At 54.4% G+C, this 18,046-nt stretch overlaps 1 protein-coding gene across 4 annotated transcripts in view; it reads right to left on the reverse strand.

The window, feature by feature from the left end:
* Positions 1–1,436: 1,436 nt before the first annotated feature.
* The window catches only part of LOC109550658 (homeobox protein Nkx-2.3), an 81,530-nt gene continuing 64,920 nt past the window's right edge, over positions 1,437–18,046 (reverse strand). For 3 of the 4 annotated variants that reach the window (XR_012326949.1, XR_012326948.1, XR_012326940.1), the window contains exons 3-4: positions 13,087–13,149; positions 2,818–2,954 (exon numbers count right to left, since the gene is read on the reverse strand). Coding sequence is in view for 1 of the 4 variants with exons in the window: in XM_019939872.3 (XP_019795431.1) it covers positions 2,218–2,954; positions 4,456–4,816 (1,098 nt within the window). In the remaining 3 variants the exon portion in view is untranslated. Of the gene's footprint in view, positions 2,955–4,455; positions 5,427–13,086; positions 13,150–18,046 lie in introns of those variants that run through there. The other variant, XM_019939872.3, reaches the window with a different exon arrangement.

Raw genomic sequence — 18,046 nt, forward strand, 5'->3', positions numbered from 1 at the left:
AACTCCAGTTCGGCTTGCGGGAGGAGGGAACTGGCGGCGAGGAGCTGAGGGACCCGCAGTCTGGTGCACTAACTCAAGCCTGGCTCCGGGGTCTTTCTGCCTCTAGAGAGGCAAGGGGAGGGCGGGTCTCCGCCCCCCAGGCGCCCCCTTTCCAGCCTCCCGCTAGACCCTTTTGGACGCGTCCAAGCCTCATCCTGGGCGGTCCGTGGGTTTTGGTGGATTCGCTTGCCTGCCTGCCTCCCTCTCTCCCCTCCTCTTTTTTCTTCCTCCTCCTCCGGGGCTCTGCAGCTCCCCAGCCCGGGTACCGCAGCAACCTAGCAGCCCCCGCCCCCTCCTGTAAGGGCGAAATTGCTAAACTTGTAGCAATAATGACCCTGCATTCAGGCCTGCCGGCTCCCGCTGAACTTCTCCGCGCCCCGGCCGGCCCGGCCTAATCAGCGCGCCCCTCCCTGCTGCCCGCCCAGCCCCCGTCCCCCCTTGCCGCCCCCTCCCCCAGCGCACAAAAAGTGGGGAACAAAATCCCCGCGCATTTCTCCGTCCCTCTGTTGAGCAGACTGCTGCACAAAGCCCCCGCTCTGGGAAGCAATGGGGAGCTCGGGAGGGACGTCAATCCCGACGCGCTGGGGTTTTTGTTCGCGCAGGGGACTTCGCCTTCCTACCACACCTTTTGTTCGGGACTCCAATAAAAAGCCATTCTTTCCGCACCTTCTCGGCCCGGAGCCGCCTTTCAGCAAGGCCCGGCCCCACAATGGCGCGGCGCGCTGAGGCCTCCCCATTCACCCTCCTTGGCACGCTCACAATCGGCCGTGTGGCAGCACAGGCCTCGCACAGGCATTCTGCGCAAGTGACAAGGAGCCGCATAAAGCCGCGGCCGCCGGGGGAGAAGGGAGGGCGACCGAGGGGGAGAACTCGGCCGCGGCGGGGCACAGCGCCCCCGGGCGCGCTGGAAGCCTGGGCGGCGGCCGCAGATGCAGCCGCCTTCGCGAGGCCTACGCCTGGGCCTGGGGGCGAGGTTTCCATTTACCCTGGAGACCCTCGAGGCGGGGCAGAGTCTAAGCCTTGATCTAACGGAGGCCAAGGTACTAGCGCAAGCATCTGGGTGAAACTTGGGGGGATTACAAAGCCCAGGCCTCAAAAGGTCCTGAGTCTCCGACCTGTCCTCCCTACAACAGTAAAGAGAAATTAATGAACAAAGCCTTGGAGACCGGACTTGCAGCCTAGGGGCTGAGGCAGGGGAGACCAGGCCTACAACCATCCAGGGGGAACTGTTTTTCCTGAGTATCTTTTCCTTCCCCTCCCGCCCTGTTAAAGGGTCCCTCCCCACTCTTGTGGGCTAAACAAAGTCTGTAGCCGGCCAACGGTTTGAAAATATTGCACCTTGTTTATTGACTCCTGTAGTGTATGGCAGCTGGTGTGTACATGGCGTGTGGATATAGTTTTATATATATATATATATATATATATATATATATAAAATATGTGCTGAACACAGAATACGAAACAGAAAGGAAAGCCGGTAACACCTCCGGTGGGCCACCAGTTCCCGGATTTGTTCAGCCCCCCCCAGCTTTTGATCTCGCTCCACTGGTTTTTTTCGCAGAGTTCTACACCCCCCTGACAATCTGGAGATCCAGGCCGAGGTATCTGGTGCGGAAGGCAGGCGGTTGGGAAAAGGAAAATGGACTGTGCTGTGGTACGCCGACCCCGCAAAGGGGGCAGAGCGTCGGTAGGGCCTGGGGATTTCTCAAGCCACGACGCCCATTTTTCTCTCCTTCATGCTTTTTTTGTCCTTGAGTTCTCCGCCAGCTCTTCGCGGCGGCCGCGGGAAGGCTGAGGGAGAGAAGCCCGAGGGAGAGAAGCCCTTCTTGCTCTGGGAGAACCGAGCGGCAGCCCGAGTCTCAGCCTCTCGCACTCCTTTTGGGGCCAAGCTCGGGGCCATCGTCCTCCCAGCACCCAGCCGGCGTTTCTGCCTCAGAGACAGTCTTCGTGACCACTCCCGGGCATCCTCTTCGCCCCTGAGCCCCCTTCCCCAGGCCTCGCGTGAGCTGCGCTCCGGGGCTCTGGGGAGCGAGACGTGTGTATATATATATATATATTTATTTATTTATTTTTATTTAACGAGGGGACCTGGCCCTTCCTTGGATCCAGCCTTTCTCGCGCTTCAGTCCCGCGGCGCCAGGCTGCGGTGGGGCGGCTGCCGCATGACCCGCCCGGTCCCTACCAGGCCCGGATGCCCTGCAAGGTGCCCTGCGTGCACGCGGCCCCGGCCGCCGCACCCTGGTGTAACGGCTGCGCGCCGCCGCCGCCGCCGCCGAAGCCGCCCAGGTTGCTCACGTTGACAAAGGGGCCGCCTCCGGCCGCACTGCAGGCGGGCTGCATGGCCGAGGCCGCCGCGGAGGCCCCGCCGCCGCCTCCACCGCTTGCCGGGTACGCACAGCCGTAGCTGCCGCTGTAGGCCGCAGCGGCGGCGGCTGCAGCAGCCGCGGCTGCGGCGGCGGCTGCCGAGTTCCCATAGCCATAGGCGGGGAAGCTGTTGTAGGAGTAGGCGCCCGCGCCCACGCTGTAGGGCGCGCCGTAAGCTGGCGCGCTGGGCGTGACGCACGGCTTGCCGTCCCGCACTAGCACCGGCACTGCCACGCGGCGCGGCGGCGGCGGGGGCGCGTGCGCGCCCAGCTCCAGAGACTTGTCCTGCCGCTGTCTCTTACACTTGTACCTGCGATTCTGGAACCAGATCTTCACCTGCGTGGACGTGAGCTTCAGGCTGCTGGCGAGGTGCTCGCGCTCGGGGGCCGACAGGTACCGCTGCTGCTTGAACCTGCGTTCCAGCTCGAAGACCTGGGCTTGCGAGAAGAGGACCCGCGGCTTCCGGCGGCTGCGTGGCTTCGGCCTCTCGCTCTCCTCCGCTGCCTTGCAGTCTCCGGCCGCCTCCAGAGGCTTCTTCAGCTGGCAGCTTTCTGCGGAAGAAGCAAAACAACAGCGTCCTTTAATTGTTCCCGATCTCACCGCGGCTCCGGTCCCGGAGCACTGTGGCCCCTTTGGGGGGCAGCGCGGAGTGTGCGGTAATAACTGCTTGGACTTTGGGGAAAGTTTGTGGCTCCTGACGCCGTGGGACCCTGCGATAGCCCAAGGCCCCTCACAACGCCCTTGGCGGGTGGAGGCACGTTCCGTGGGGAGGGGTAGTTAGTGCGCGTTTATTTAGAACTTGAGCATCCGCGAGAGATTACCCTGTATTAAATGTGCGGCTCGGCGTGCTGATGATTATTTTCAGGATGGAAGTTTGCAACTCCATAATAACTATAGTATTTGCAAACTCGTTTGCCTTCCACTCCGTCATGAATAGCTGAAGGTGTGAGACATGTTGGTATTTGGGAGCCGGTATGCGTGCGTTCTGCGAAAATCTTCCTGCTCGTAAATGTCTGAGTGTAACGCTCATGTATTGCCCAGGGACAGTTTTTTACTTTTAAAAGCCTACAGGCCCACAGCTAAACGTCTGCCTGACGACATCTGTATTACCTTAGAGAGAAAAAGAAATTTGATTGATTTAGACAGTTTCATGTCGATTTTAGGCCCGGGGAGCTGTCAGAGCACAGGCCTTGGCTTCCACCACATCAAACCTCCTCTTAGGGAAGGAGATTCTTTGGCTCTCTCTCCTCCGAAACAAACACTTCCTTGGAGGCTTTATTCAGTTGTCCTATTTCCCTACCCAATTCACCTCGCATCCTACTTGAGCAGCCAGGATCTAAGTTCGGCGCGTTTTTCACTCAGCCCGAAGCCCCACAGCCTGGGACACAAAGCAAAACGTTAAGAATTTTCAAAAAAGTCTGGTGCCTCAGGGGTGTGAGTGCGGAATGGACTGTGTTCCCACGCACTCTCCCAGCATCCCCTCCCTCTCTGCCGGGTGCCGTGGGTGCGAGGACGCTGAGTTCCAGGCGGAGAAGTGAGGAAACCACCCAGCTGAACTCTACCGAAGTTCCTGCGCCCTGTGGACACTAGGCACAAAAGCTGCTTCGACTGTCTTTTCCAAGAAGAGGGAGCGGCTGCCCTGGCCTCAGAAAACTCGTCTCACGCTAGAGAGAAAGTGGGAAGAGTTCAGGCTCGTGCCCCTCTAGCTCTTGGGAAGAGCAAAAATACTATGAGCTGTCAGCACCCAGCTGCTGAGCCCATGTTGCTTATCACCATCAGGGCAGCAGTAACTATTTTCCCTTCCCTCCGGGGCTGCATCGCCTCCCCCCTCTGGGGGGAGTAGTTGACGGAGTCACCTTGTCTTTCTCCCTCCGCCCTGGCTCCCTTGCAGGCACCTGCGCTTTGCGGAGCTGTCGTTGACCAGGGCCAGGGCATGACCCCAGCCGGGGCTAACGGGGCGGGCAGCCGTGCTGGCGAGATTTGTGGGCTTTTTGCGGGCACCCCGCCATTGCTCCAGATGTGCGGGTGCGTTTCCTTTCCCCCTCTACTCACTTTGGCTCCGGTCCCTCAGGACCTCGGGCTCCTCTTCATGTTCCTTAGGCCCGCTGCACGAGTCTCGCAGGACCGTGTGGACATAGCTCTGGGGGCAGAGCCCCGAATCCCCGTGGCCATCGGCTGTAGCTAGTGAGTTCAAATAGGACAGTTTCTCTCCCTCTTCTTCCTCGTCCTCCTCCCCTCCGTCAGAAAATTGCGTCCCCTCAGCGGCGGCCAGCATGCAGGGCGCCGAGTGGAAGTGGTGCTCCAAGTCCGCCTGCAAGTGCGCGCCGTGGAACTGCTGTTGCTGCTGCTGCTCCAGATTCAAAATGTCTTTGACTGAGAAAGGGGTGGAGGTGACCGGGCTTGGTAACATCATCAGGGCCACTTAATTGTCCAGTCCAAATACTCAATAAATCCCGGCGGGGGCGGGGAGGCAGCGCGGCGGCTCCAGCTCTCCTTCTGGACTCCGCCGCTGCTGCCGAGTCGGGCTTTTGACAGACGCGGTCCCGCTCCAGTCTAAATCGCCTCCATTGGCCGGGACGTGGGGGTCTGGGTTTTGTTAAAGCCACTGAAGGGACTGGGGCCGGGGCTGCGAAGCCTGAGTCCGGGGGTCTTACGTCACGTCTGGGGCGGGGCTCTCGCTTCGACCTCCCTCTCTATTGGTTCCAGCTCCTGTGGACCGCGCCCCTCCGCAGCCAGTGAGTGTGGGTGCCGTGGACCTACCAGAAATAGACAAGGACTAGTATAAAGTCGCAAAGTCCTAGTCACTGTGGGCGAGGCTGCACTGCCTGGGGTACGCGAACTACCGATTCCCACCCAGACTGGCCGCATCTTCCCGGACAAAGCCAGTTCTGGGAGGTTTCCTGTCTGAGAACCAGCTACCAGGAAGGATAGCCCAGGAGTATGGTTTTTCCAGATGCTGCGGGGGCAGGAAAACTTCCTGGCATGTAAATACCCGGCACTGGATCCCCAAGGAGATGGAAAGTTTTATATGTCTATGGATGGGCGACGTGTGCGTTCTCGCCTTGTTGACTTTGCTCAAGCTGTTCCCTCCACTCGGAATGTCTTCTCCGCCCTTGTCTCCACGACAAGCCTGTTCTCCGAGGCTCTGCTCAAATGCCACCTCCTCCAAGGAAGCGCTCCCTCGTCGCCTAGCCGGAAGTCATCTCTCTCGCATCTGAACTTGCAGCTCGTGCTAGTAAAGGACATTCGTGTCACTTATCACTTCCCGCCTAGTACTATAGCTATACTGTCTGCCTGGTCTCCCTGGGTAAACTATGAGCCCCCGAGGGCAGGGCACCGTTAGCATTGGCTCTTGTAGCTTTTCCAGCGGCCGCACTAAGCAGGTATGTGAGAGACAGGATGATGGAGCCATTACTGAATTTTGTGGACTGACAGCTCTTGGTTTGAATCCTGGCCTAGTCAGTGTATGGCCTTGGGCGTTTCTAAGCCTCAGTTTCTTTGTCTACAAAAAGACAGTAATACCTTCTTCAGGGTTGTTGCCAGGGATAAATAAGGCAAAACATGCCAGGATTTTCATGCGGAGCACATGTTAGTGCTCAATACACGTCATCGACTGCTATTCTGCATCAGCGGTCAAGCAGTATTTGTTGACTGCATTGGTGATGACATGGCTGGAGGCCTCACACATTGGGTGGTTTCATAGGGTCTTGAGAGCAGAGTCTGTCTTCACAAGGCAGGTGACCCAGCCATGGAAGCCATCTTTTCCGCCTATTGAAATCAGGCGCCTTGGTCTAGGCCTTGACCCTCGGAGGCATCTTTCTAATTTCTCCAACCCACACGCCTTCTGGCGCCCTCCTAAGGCCCTGGTTGTTTTGTGGGCGAATCTATGGGGTCCCCTGTGATTCTGGAAACCGCTCTGGTGGAGATCATCTTCCCGCACAATAGGCATTCGCTCGCCACCACATCTAGCCCAGTGAGGACCAGCAGGCGCTGCTGTGAGACCTGCAGAAAAACTTGTGCGCAGTGCTGGCCTTGAAATAATAGGGTCCGATTCGGCCCAACCGTGGTGCCCCTTATCTGGCCCTAGACACCCCAAGAATTTTTTGGTGGTCAAGATAGTGGCGCTGGGGGAGCACTAGCCTCAGCTAGAAGGGGTAGGTGGAAGGTTCAGGGACTGTGGACGACACCTCCCGGCGGCAGCAGACACGGGATGGGAGTGGGGGAGAGAGCGGAGAGCTGTCGTGGGAGGAACCCCGCAACAGCGGGAGCGGTGGGTGCCCAAAGCTGAGAAGAGAATGAACAGCCAGTCGGGAGGGGGGAGAGGCGGGGCTGTTCCGGAGGGAGCGGAAATGGTGCGGGGAGTCAGCCCTCGGGGCCGCCCGGGGAGCTGGGATTCAGCGTGGGCCACGTGCGCCCGGGAGTACTTAGGTGGCGGCGGCAGGCAGGCTGTTGGGGAGACCCTCTGTGAGACGGCCTTTGCGCCGGGAGGACCATCCCTCAGCCACAAGGGCGCCCGGTGCCTTTCCGCTTTGAATTCTGAGACTATTGAGGCCCCAGGCAGAGCCGGCATCTTCAGACCAGGCCAGGCAGCTGCAGAGAGAAGAATGCGCCTGCTTTTGCTGCGGATAGCGAGCGCTTGAGCGCAAAGATCCAGAGAGAGATGGGGGTGAGTGCGGGGCACTGCCGGGTAGGATTCCTTCAGTGTGTGCGTCGCGGTAGCAGGCGAGCATAAAAGAAGGAAGCTGCTTCCAATCCCACTCTTCCATTCCCATCCCGAGGGCTAGAATGTCGTTGGGAATATTTCTACTCCCTGCTGGTCTCCTAATTTTTAAAAATTATTTTTTTGCCTCTGTGGGCGATTTTCTTGAGTGATTTCAAGATTCAGGAAAAAAAGAGAGAGAGAGAGAGAGAAAGACAAAAGCTACGGAAAATCTCTCTCCCCAGTTTCCAGCCGAAACCTGCATTTCTCCTTGCTACATTCTCTTGCTTCTCCACGGCGCTTCGTTCCTAGGCCTTCCCTAAGCTCATCCTCAAGAATCCCTATCTTAGAACCCGTGGCCCGGGGTGCCGGGAACGCGGAGACACGCCCACACACCCGCTGCTGCCGCCCAGAGTCCACCGAGTCTCCTTCTCCCTTAGCACGCAGAAGGCTGTCTCCTCCCCAGCCGCAGGCCCACGCAGTTCGCTCTCCTCCAGACCTGCTGCCACGACTACCCCGCCAGATATCCTTGGCCCAGGCCTGAATAGTTCTCTCCAGAGGTCCCTAACCAGATTGCTCCTCTGCAGGCCGCCCCGGGACGCAGTTCAGGCCCGAGGGGCTGGAGGCTCGTGAAGAGCAGAGTGTGGGGAACACAGGCGAAGGGGCCTAGCAGGCGGTTGGTATGCCCTGTCCTCCTTTTCTCTTCCCAACCCCAGCTCTGCGCAGGGCTGATCTAGCTGGCGGAAGACTTAGATCTTGGCCTTAAGCCCTGAGCAGGAGCTCGGGTCGTCTCCTGATTGTTCAGGCTCCCTTTGGTCGTTCTGGTTCCCCAGCAGCGGAGCTTCCCTGCAGGGATACCCGCCGGGCCAATCACATCTCGACAGCCTGCCTTTCCTGCGCCCGCAGCCCCGACGATCGCGAGCGTGTGCGCCGCCAGCTGCGCGCCACTGTCCGGAACGAAAACGCCGCCAGAGCGATAGTTACGTTACAGCAGCGGTCGGTTCTCGGGAGTCGCTTATCAGAATGTAGAATCTGGTTCCAGCGCCTATCCAGTTACAATCTCGTTCTGGGACATTTGCATTCTCTTGTGGGAAAAGAGGATCTTTGAAATCCCGTAGCTAATAATTGGTTTTTGTTCCAGACAGTTTAGCTAATTACTGACAAATAGAGTAAATATTGTTGCATCCATGGAAGCGTTTGATCTTATTTTAATCGAGTGTATCTGCCTACGTTCCGTTTTGTCACGTTATACATTTATACAAGTCTTCCTCCTCCCGTATGTGATTACAGATCATAGTAAAATGACGGCAAATTCTCTGAGGGGAGGTGCTATATAGATGCGTAAAAAGGCGATAAATAAAATTATACCTTTTGGGAGAAAACCCACATGCTAATCACTACAACAAACATATTATCCAAGAAAAATGTGATGGTTCTTTGAAAGTTGTAAAGTGTTCCAAGAAGTTATTCTCTACCCAAAAATTGCTTAATATACTTATATAGTCAGATAATTGATCATTTTAGTTATATATGCCACAGCTTATTCTGATATCCTTCACCTGTTTGAATAGCCACTTAATTATGTAGCCATGGCTATAAAAAAAACAAAACCCCAAAAACCTGAAGGTTATCGTGGCCTTCTAATCTACATGTAGTACCACAGTCAGGAGTGATTTTCTATTAAGGCATGAAAAACCATCATGTGATGAACGCAGCTAGCTAAAACTATGTGATAACTTTTCAGGCGATTTTTTTTTTCGTTGAAATTTTCTTTCCTTCTTTTTCTTTCTTTCTTTCTTTCTTTTTTTTTACTGCTCTCCTAGAAATTTCATTGTCAATGCCATCTTACAAAAAAAAAAAAGAGTTGAAAGAAAAAAATTTCCTCTTTTGCAGGAGCACTAAATAGATTTTTGTTATTTTGTTGTAGTTGCTGGCAGTGGTGTGTATGTGTTTTGGTTTGGTTTTTCGTTGAGAGATATTAGAAAGCTATCCAAATTTTTGAGCAATCTAGAGGCTAGTGTTTTGTGAGAAGGGTGAATACATTTTCTACTTTTCAAGAAATGTCAGCTAGGTACGTCAGTCCCAGAAAGCATTAAACTGATCTAATTCCTCAAGAGGATTTTTTCCCTCGTTTCAGTAATTTGGTAAGAGAGATTTTAAAATGGCATTTTTGAGCATTTTAGCTTGTTTTGCATGTGTTTGTATAAATGCCATATTTTCTCAGATTGTGTTTGGAACTGAGTTTTCTAAATAACCCACCACTTCCCTTCCCTGGGAGAAAATTGGTCCAAATTCAGCAATCCCTGTAGTTCTTTGTAAATTACAGGCCCTTGCCGAGGAAGTGAGTTTCGATTTCTCAGGGAGAGGACCTTTCACATCTATCTATGTGTATCTGCCCCACTCCAAAAATTTTAAGTTAACGGTGTAAATACAGCTTTCGTCACCGAAAACAGTTGTTTTGCCAATAAAACACAGAAGTCGGAAAAGCTAACTTTGTCGAGTGAAAGTCAATATTTTTTCAAAAACACGTAAATAAAAGATGTCTATACACAGACATTTATTTTTACTATTTGCGTGTGTTATTTGGGAGTGCAGTGAGCAGTTTTAACTTGGTGGTTAAATTGGAATTCTGGATGCATTCCTTAACTCTTTTTTTTTTTTAAGGTGTGAGTTTAACTTCCTGTATCGAAATGTCAATGTCTTTAGACCTTTTAAAATATAATCTGACTTCAGAAGGGCAGCTGCAGTTTTTGGCGAATTAATTTACTTAAACCAGCGCGCCTGCCTGCTCTGAGCACGAAGGGTTTCAGGGAGGGATGTGGTTATTATGTCCAAGAAGCAGAGATTTTTCGTGACTTTTCCTAGAGCGATCTTCTCAACTCTGTCTCTTCTCAACCGCAAACCGAGGGGACCTCGGCCTTCTCGGACGCAGAACTCTTTCCCCAAACCTCCCTGGGGGTCAAGTTGGAGCGAATAACTTCAAACCGTTTGAAAACAACAACAACAACAAACCTTTCTCACTTGGAAAGAAACGTTTGCCGAAGTCTTGTTGCCTTAAGTAACGCCTTATCCCCGCCCTTGCTGTGTCCAGCCTGGAGTTCCCGGTCTTCGGTCGGCACCGGGAGAGCGATTCCCAAGGTGCAGCGGGACCTTCGCTCCGTCAGTGGGCAACCGTATCTGCGGGCCTAGCTGCCCACTTGCCCTTGGTTCCCTGAAGCTCCGGGGGCACCTAACAATTACCACTGCCCTGGGATAGTCCCATCTTGCCTGACCCTGCGGGGATATTGGGAGTGGGAAAGCGTGGGCTCGGAACAGCCGGGGACCCGACCTGGAAAGGACCGAGGACCCAGGCGGCTGCGGCGCACAGACACAGGGACAGAAAGCGTGACACGCCAGGTCCCGTCCCGCAGCTCGAGGCCTCCGGACTTGGCAGCCCTGCCCTGCAGAGACGCAGGTGAGTCAGGTCGGAGGTCAAGAATTCGGCGGCCTCGAGGCTGCGGGGACTGTCAGGTTGCCAGGCCTCGCTCTGCCCATCAGCCAAGGGCGCCGCGTCTCCAAGCCCGTGCACTTTGTCCGCGCTGGTTGGGGCCGGGAGTCCAGAGCTTCTCCACGGCACGTCTCTCTCCCACTGCAGACCAAGAGCCCGGGGGGCCCTAGCGAAGAGCCCCGGGGCGACGCCTGCTGGGCCTCTGTCCTTGAACCTGCCATTAGGTTCTCGAACTCTGCTCGACCTCTCTGCACTCCCGCCAACCCGAGAGAAGGACCGCCTTACTTCTCGCGGCTCGCGGCACGCAGGGGCCTGGCAGAGCCACCGAGACCCGGACCCCAGAACTTCAGTGGCCTTCCTCCTCCCCTTCGCAGCCAGTCTGTTTCCCTTTTCGGCCCCTTTCTCTTCCACTGGGCTCATCTCTTACTCCCCCGCTCCTTCCCTTCCTCACTTCCCTCTTTTCCTGACCACCCTTCCCCCACCGCCTTTCTCCCTTACCCCCTCCTCCTCTCCCCAGCCTCCTTTGCTACTCGGTCTCCACTCCTCCCCCACCTGTTTCACTCTCCCTTATTTCTTCACTGCCTCCTCCCTTCCCCCATCTTATTTCATTCCCTTTTCCCCTCCTTTCAACTCTTGTATTTTCCTGCTTTTTGTCCCTGGACCCTGCAGGTGTTTGGTATGGAGGGAATCACACACACACACACACACACACACACACACACACACACACACACACACACACACACACACCCTGTGCACCAGAGGTCCCCACTCCTGAGCCCCAGACCCCTCTCCTCCATTCCACCCCTGTGCTTACTCTGTCTCAGCAGCTGCTCATAAAAATGCCCAAGCACCCTTGGGTGTGTGATAGGGACACTCCTCTGTACCCTCCAGCCTGTAGGACCTTTCCCATCTCCCAGCCCCCCAATACCCAGCAGCCTCAGCTATGAGCTCTGACAGGGTCTGTAGGGCTCCGGGTGGCAAGCTTGGCCACCCTCCCTGTGGAAATCCCCACTGCAGGCAGATCCTGCAGGGCCTCCATTTCCTTCTATTGTGGCAGTCCGGAGAGGATCACAGCAGAGCTGAAGGTGTCTATAAAGCCTGGGCCCCAGGCATCCCTTGAGCACACAAATGGGGGCTCCTAGACCAGGGCTGACCCCCTCCGCCACTCCACACAGGCAAGAGCAGACCGAACTGACCTTCCCTTCTCTTTCTTTCCTGCCAGTCCTACTATAGATTAAGGGGCCATTTAGCCCTGAGATCACCCCAGCTGGGAAGTGTTTCAGGGACTGCCTTAAAATGCAGGGGCCAAATCTGGGAGAGGACAGTGGGGTCCCTGGCTCTTACACCAGCCAGCAGAGGCAAGGACTGAGCACTTGGTACAAGTTCCTGGCCTACCTCACTGCTATGGAGCCAGTAGGGCAACTGAGTCACTGCCTTCTGGAGAGGAGACAGGGTGTGGGGGTCTTCCCTCCTATGAGTCAGGCTCCCCAGCTGTAAGGTGGGCAGCCAGCCAATCTCTACCCTTTTACCTCCCGTCCCGTCTGCAACCACATTTCTGAGGTTGCATTACTCTAATAAATATGCATTTCCAACAGATGGACGCAGACCTGCCATATATGTTTCTATGGACTTACCTTTTACCTTGAATGACAAGGCAGGTGACTTCCTGTGTGAATACAGCAGTGTGTGCACAGGCGGATAGGCAGGCAGAAGAAGGCACTCAGGACTCCCTATAACTGTAACTTCCACGTTAGAGCTCTGCTCTTTCAGAGAGTGTGGTCAAAACAGGAGGACTGGGCTAACACTCATTCTGAATCCCCCTCCATCCTTTTTTCCTCACAATGTGAATTACTGGTAGTGTCATGAGATTTGGAGAGAAATGTTTATATGATCCAAGATGAAAACTAGCTTCCATGACAATCAGATGCACTATTTCTATACAGGCAATTTATGGTATCATTACAATTAATCTTGTACAAGGTAGTCCCATAAAGACCTAAGTTGCAGTCAGAGAAGAGGGAATAGATTTTATTACCAGAGTTGTAATGACTGTGTGTGTTCTTGAAAGTAATAAAACCACATTGATCTTATTCTGCAATTAATACTTTAAAAAATCCACACACACACACACACACCCATTAGTATAGTAGAGAGGGTGGTCTGTGTTTGTGTGTGTGTATAATTGTGCCCACACAAAAAGTGAGTGAGCACGGATGTGGGCACATATGAACATTTTACACCTCCCACAGCCAGTAAGCCTGTTAAGTGTGTATGTGAATGGACGTACTCAAACCGCACAAGCATGCATGTGTAAGTGTTGGCACCTATGACACCCTCCTCCACAGGGAGAGCCCACAGAGTGAGGAGACTGCGTTTGGGGTGGGGTCTGGGGAAGACATGGCTTTCTTTAAATCATAATCACACCTCATGCCCCTGTCTTGCGCCAAAGCATTGACCCTGGAGTCCAGCAGAGGGGTTTGGAGCCCAGTCCTACCTCTCTTGTAGTCTTGTGACCTTGAGGCAGTCCTTCAACCTTGCTAAGCAGCAGTTTTCTTACCTATAAAAGGAGATAATAATGGTGTGGACTTTACAGGCCTGCAGTAAGGATTAAAGAAATGATGGAAAGAAAGCGTTTACAGAGCCCTCTTGTGTAGTAAATGTTTTTGTGCTGGTTGCAGAGGGTGGGCGTGCGGGGTGGTCGTTAAGCACGCGGAGGGAGGCTCTGAATCTCTCCTCCCCTGAGCTGAGATCAGGGAGCCAGATTCTCAGGTACTCCTTTTCTCACTTGGGGAAAAAAAACATTAATTATCAATCAAATTTTGAGGTTTTTTTTTTTGGTCCCCAAACAAAACAAGAGGACTAGTTCTGTTAATCATTGAAGTTTTAGGATATACTCTCAGAACCACCAGCAGCCTCCCCCTCTCCCACTCCCATCCTCTGGAGCTGAAGCAAACAAATCCCGCACCCAGTCAGTGTGAGATTCCCACTCCCACAAATGCATCATTTTTAGCTGCAGTAAACAAATCTCCAAAGTCTCATGTCATTGTTATCGTGTTTAGATAAAGATCTGGCCAATTAGTGTCCTTGCTGGAATGTAAATAAATCTGCTGCCCCGGACCTACCCCAGCGGTGGGCGTCCTTCTCTCAATCAAGCAACACCAGCATTCTTCCTCTCCTTTTCCTTTTGGTGTGGGCAAGAAAGTCTGGCCTTCAAATTCACATGGTTTCTAATCTCTTCAACTCGGTTCCAGACCTGCTGTGTGACTTCAGGCAAGTCACTTACCCTCTCTGAACCTATTTCCTTTTCCATAAAGAGGAGTTAATGAAGACTGCTTCTCAGAGTTGGGAGTGAACAGCAGTAATAATAGAAATAATACTGTTGATAATAATTACAACAATAATACTCCCACCAGCAATGGTCATATCAATAACATTAGCTACTGTTCATGGATGTTTTTCCTACAAGCACATGGTATGGCTCAATAATTAAGAGACTCCCCACTCTCCAACTCCCACATAAACTGTCAGACCATGGGCAAACCACCTGGGTAGGGCTGGAAGACTCTGGGTATGGAGATCAGAGAACAGCACCAGGCATTTTGTGAAGCTCTTTAAGTGTCTACCCATTGTTATTGTTTCTGCTTCTTGCAACAGAGCCCTTGTCTATGGCCTTATTAATGCAACCATGTTACAGAGGAGGAAACTGGGGCTGAGAGGTGAGGTTACTTGCCCAAGTTTCTTAAGTTCCTTGCCTTCCACGTTCAGCTCCCTCTCTCTGCCCCTCTCCCTTTCCTGGGCGGCCCCAGGGTTACTAGGTTGAGCACCATGCGTGGACTGCCTGACCAGGCACTATTCTCTCTGCTTTTGCGAATTCCTGCTCAGTGCTGGGTGCTTGACTGTCCTCCTCCTTCTCCCCTCCCCAAATGTTCCTGCAGGGCCTAAGTGGTAGTCCACAGCCCCCAAGAAGAATGTTCCCTGGGTGGTGGGGTTGACTGGAAACTGTCTTGAAGATAAACATGGCTGGGGATGGGGTGGAACCTCCTGGAGCCTCCTCCCTTCCTCTCCTTACCCGCACCCCCTCTGAGCTGCTTCCTTTCTTGCTAGAGAAAAAAGAAAAAAAAAGAAAAAGAAAAGAAGAAAAAAAAGAAAAATAAGAAGAGGGGCTGCCAGCCCACCTCTTTGCCTTCTGAGGCGCTTGCCATGGAGTTAATACTAATCGTGATAATAAGCTTCCCACCGGGTAAACGAAGTGTTCCACATGCATGATTGTTACAACATCCCTGTGAAACATATTTTTTGTTTCTCCCCCTTCAATTTAGAGCCATGGAAATCGAGGTCTGCAGAAATGAAATGACTTGTCCAAGGTCACAAAGCAGGTAAGGGGTGGATGCAAGACTTCCAGGCCCGCAGATGCTGCCACTCGACCGCCTGGGTCCGCAGCAGAGAATATCCTGCCCCAGCCCAACTCCAGGAACCAGGACTTCAGGACCACCTGCCCCCAGGGAGACCTTCCCCGAGTGAGCTTGTCTAATCCCTGAGCTGACCCCTTAGCCCGTAGGCCTCTCTGTGGGAGCGGTACCTGCAACCCTAAAGTCAGAGCAGGCCTGCTGAGTCCGGGAGCGCCCGTGAGCCCACACTCCCACTCCCTGGGAACAAGCTACAGGACTTTTCGAGGTGGCTCCCCCCTCTCCTCTCTGTCCGGACCTCTCAGGCCACCCTGCCCACGCCCTTCACAGAAAAAGGAACTTCCCACTGGAAAGCAAACCACCGCAGCCCGGTGGGGCCGGGGACACACTGGAGCCAGTCCCAGGCCCTGGAAACGCAGCCTGTTGGAACGTGAGCAAGTGCCTGTACCTCGGGCGTGCGCGCTGTGCTTCCTGGAGCAGAGTGGTGGGTTCACTGTCTCCACTCTGTCACCGGGCCAATTCCTTACTTCTGAGCCCTGCTTTTCTGAGTTGTAAAACTGGGAATACTCAAAGTACCCACCTCAGTAGGTCGCTCTGAGGGTTAAAGGAGATTACCTCCGTGAACCACTTAGTGCGCCGCCCGGCACAATAAACGCTCAATAAATGTTAGTTTATTGTGATTAACTCTGGGACCAGTGGAGGCTGCCTTTTCCGTTTCTGGGTGTGAGCTCTGCGTCCCCGTGCGCATCGAGGCTGCGGACGCGGCCGGAATGCGCCCGGGGGCCGTGGCTGGACACTTGGGCGCGCGAATTTTTGGAGAAGAGCCGGGGTAACCCCGTGGCGCTGAGTTTGGGGCTGGGCTCGGGCGCTTACATGAACTCGCGCGGCGTTCTCGGCGAGTGCGTCTGTCTGTCCCGAACCTCGTGCGTGTCGAGGCCTGTGCGTGTCACGAGCCGGTTCCACTGACGCGCCTGCGGGGACCTCACCTGCTTTCGGTTTACCTGACAGATGCGTGGTGTCCAGGCTGTGTACACAAACCCCAGCGAGAGCCTGGAGTCCCGGCTGCTCGGCCTCCTGCTCATCGAACGATTTGCGCTATTAATGGTTATTTTATTTATATCGTTAGAATTGTCCCCCGGGTCTGTTTACACCAACGTCTGGCCGTCCGGGCCGCAGTGTTTGGACAGAGGATTACACTAATGCAAGGAGAGCTGGGAGGGGGGGAAGGAGGCGCGGTTGGGAACTGGGCTCCGGGCGCCGCGTGGGGTGGGCCTCCTGGGAAGAGGGAGCAGGCCTCTCCTGGGCTCGACCTCTGACCCTAGGAGGGAAGGAAACGTGTCTGTTCGCGATAGGAAGCCTAGGCCTCCGGTGGGGTGGAGGCTGGAGGTGCCCGCTGGGTGGAGCGGGGGAGAAGGGGGCGCCTACTTCTCTTCTCTCAAGGCCGACTCCAAATTCGAGGTTGTCCCGCTTGGGTGCGCACACACGTCAACAAGTAAACGAGACCTGGAGCTACCAGGATGGCGGCCGCTTTGATTCACTCTATCGGTGGCAGCCAGTTTAGTGCTTCGGCCTGCAAATCCGGATTATGGCTGAGCCCCGGGCGCCTGGCGGCCGGCGGGGTTAGAGCCGCCTTCAAAGGGTGGCCGCCCAGCGAGGGCGCAGCTCCCCACAGGACCCGCATGCCACCTGAGCACTCTGGAGCTAAACGCAGCCTGGGCGCCCGCCCCCCGCGCAGCGGGAAGGCCCTCCATCTGGCAGCGGGCAGGTGTCTGGGTTCTTGGCAGCTTTTAGCTCGAAAAGGCTAGGCTTGGAATTCCTGGCTTTCAAGCGTCTTTGCTTCAGGGCTAGGGTTGATGCGTAAAAATATCTATTTAGTTAGCATTTAGAATGTGCGAGACACCAAGCCAAGCAGTTTTACACTCCACAACAATCCTAGGAACTGTTATCCCATTTTACAGAAGAGGAAACAGGGGGCTTCAGTAATTTGGGCAAAGTCTCATAGCTAGTGTCAGAGCCACGACTCTAACCATGCAGTAGGGCTACAGAACTAGCGCTCTGGTTCTCACCGTTCTGGGGTTCATGCACTCGTTTGGAACCGTGATGTAAGCTATGGACTCTCTCCCCTAGAAGAATGCGACAATTTGTCAATAATTCCAGGGGTTTCACGGAACCCCCTAGGCCCTTCCGTGGACCTCTGATTAATACATTTGGCTTTACAGGTTATACAAGTTGCATTTGATTTAATTTGTTAATTTCGAACATCTGTTAGTAAGGTAACTTTTTCTATCGTTTTATAAAAGATTCCGGAAGCTCAGAGAGAGAGGTAAAGTCACTCGTTCGGGATCACACAGCTGGTAAATGTGGAACTGGGCTCTCAGATCTTTGGTCTCTAGAATCTTCGCACACCCCACTTCTCGTCTCCCCAGACCCTGAAGTGCTCCTTTTCTATCCCTCTTGGAGCTCTCTTTCCTCCTGCGGGAAGACTTGGGGCTAGAGCTTTGGAGGATCTGTTTTTTTCCTCGGGGCCCCTGCGAGGTGCTCGGCTGGCGGGGGCGCAGCGCCAGGACCCTGTTGCCCTGTGCTTGGGGGCCCCGCTGCCAGGACGCGCGCTCCGGTAAACGGTTTATCTAAAGACAACTTCTGTTTCTCGTTCGCTGTCGGGAGTTGCCCTGCAACCAGCAATGAAAAATGCGCCTTTTCCCGAGACTCTGGCGCTGGTGATTTATGTGGGAACCGAACTCACTCGCGAGGCCTGGGCTGCTCAGCCGGGCTTAGGGGGTGGAGGGCAGAGGCCGTCCTGGAAGAGAACCTGGTGCCCCGGCCCTTCCAGCGCCCGCTTTTATGGCGCCCCCCTCCACCCCTACCTCCAGGACATTTTACAGCCGCTCCCCCAGGAAGCTGAGCGCTTTATCGCGGTAAAGTAAACACCATTATCCCAGGTCCATTAACAAGGAGATTTTGGCGTTGTAAATAGACCGCAAGAGGGAGAAGCGCAGCCCCCGCGAACTCCCTTGTAAAATGGTGAAGGTTCTCCAAGATTTATGGCCG

The sequence above is a fragment of the Tursiops truncatus genome, chromosome 16, assembly GCF_011762595.2.
Source record: "Tursiops truncatus isolate mTurTru1 chromosome 16, mTurTru1.mat.Y, whole genome shotgun sequence".
NCBI lineage: Eukaryota > Metazoa > Chordata > Mammalia > Artiodactyla > Delphinidae > Tursiops > Tursiops truncatus.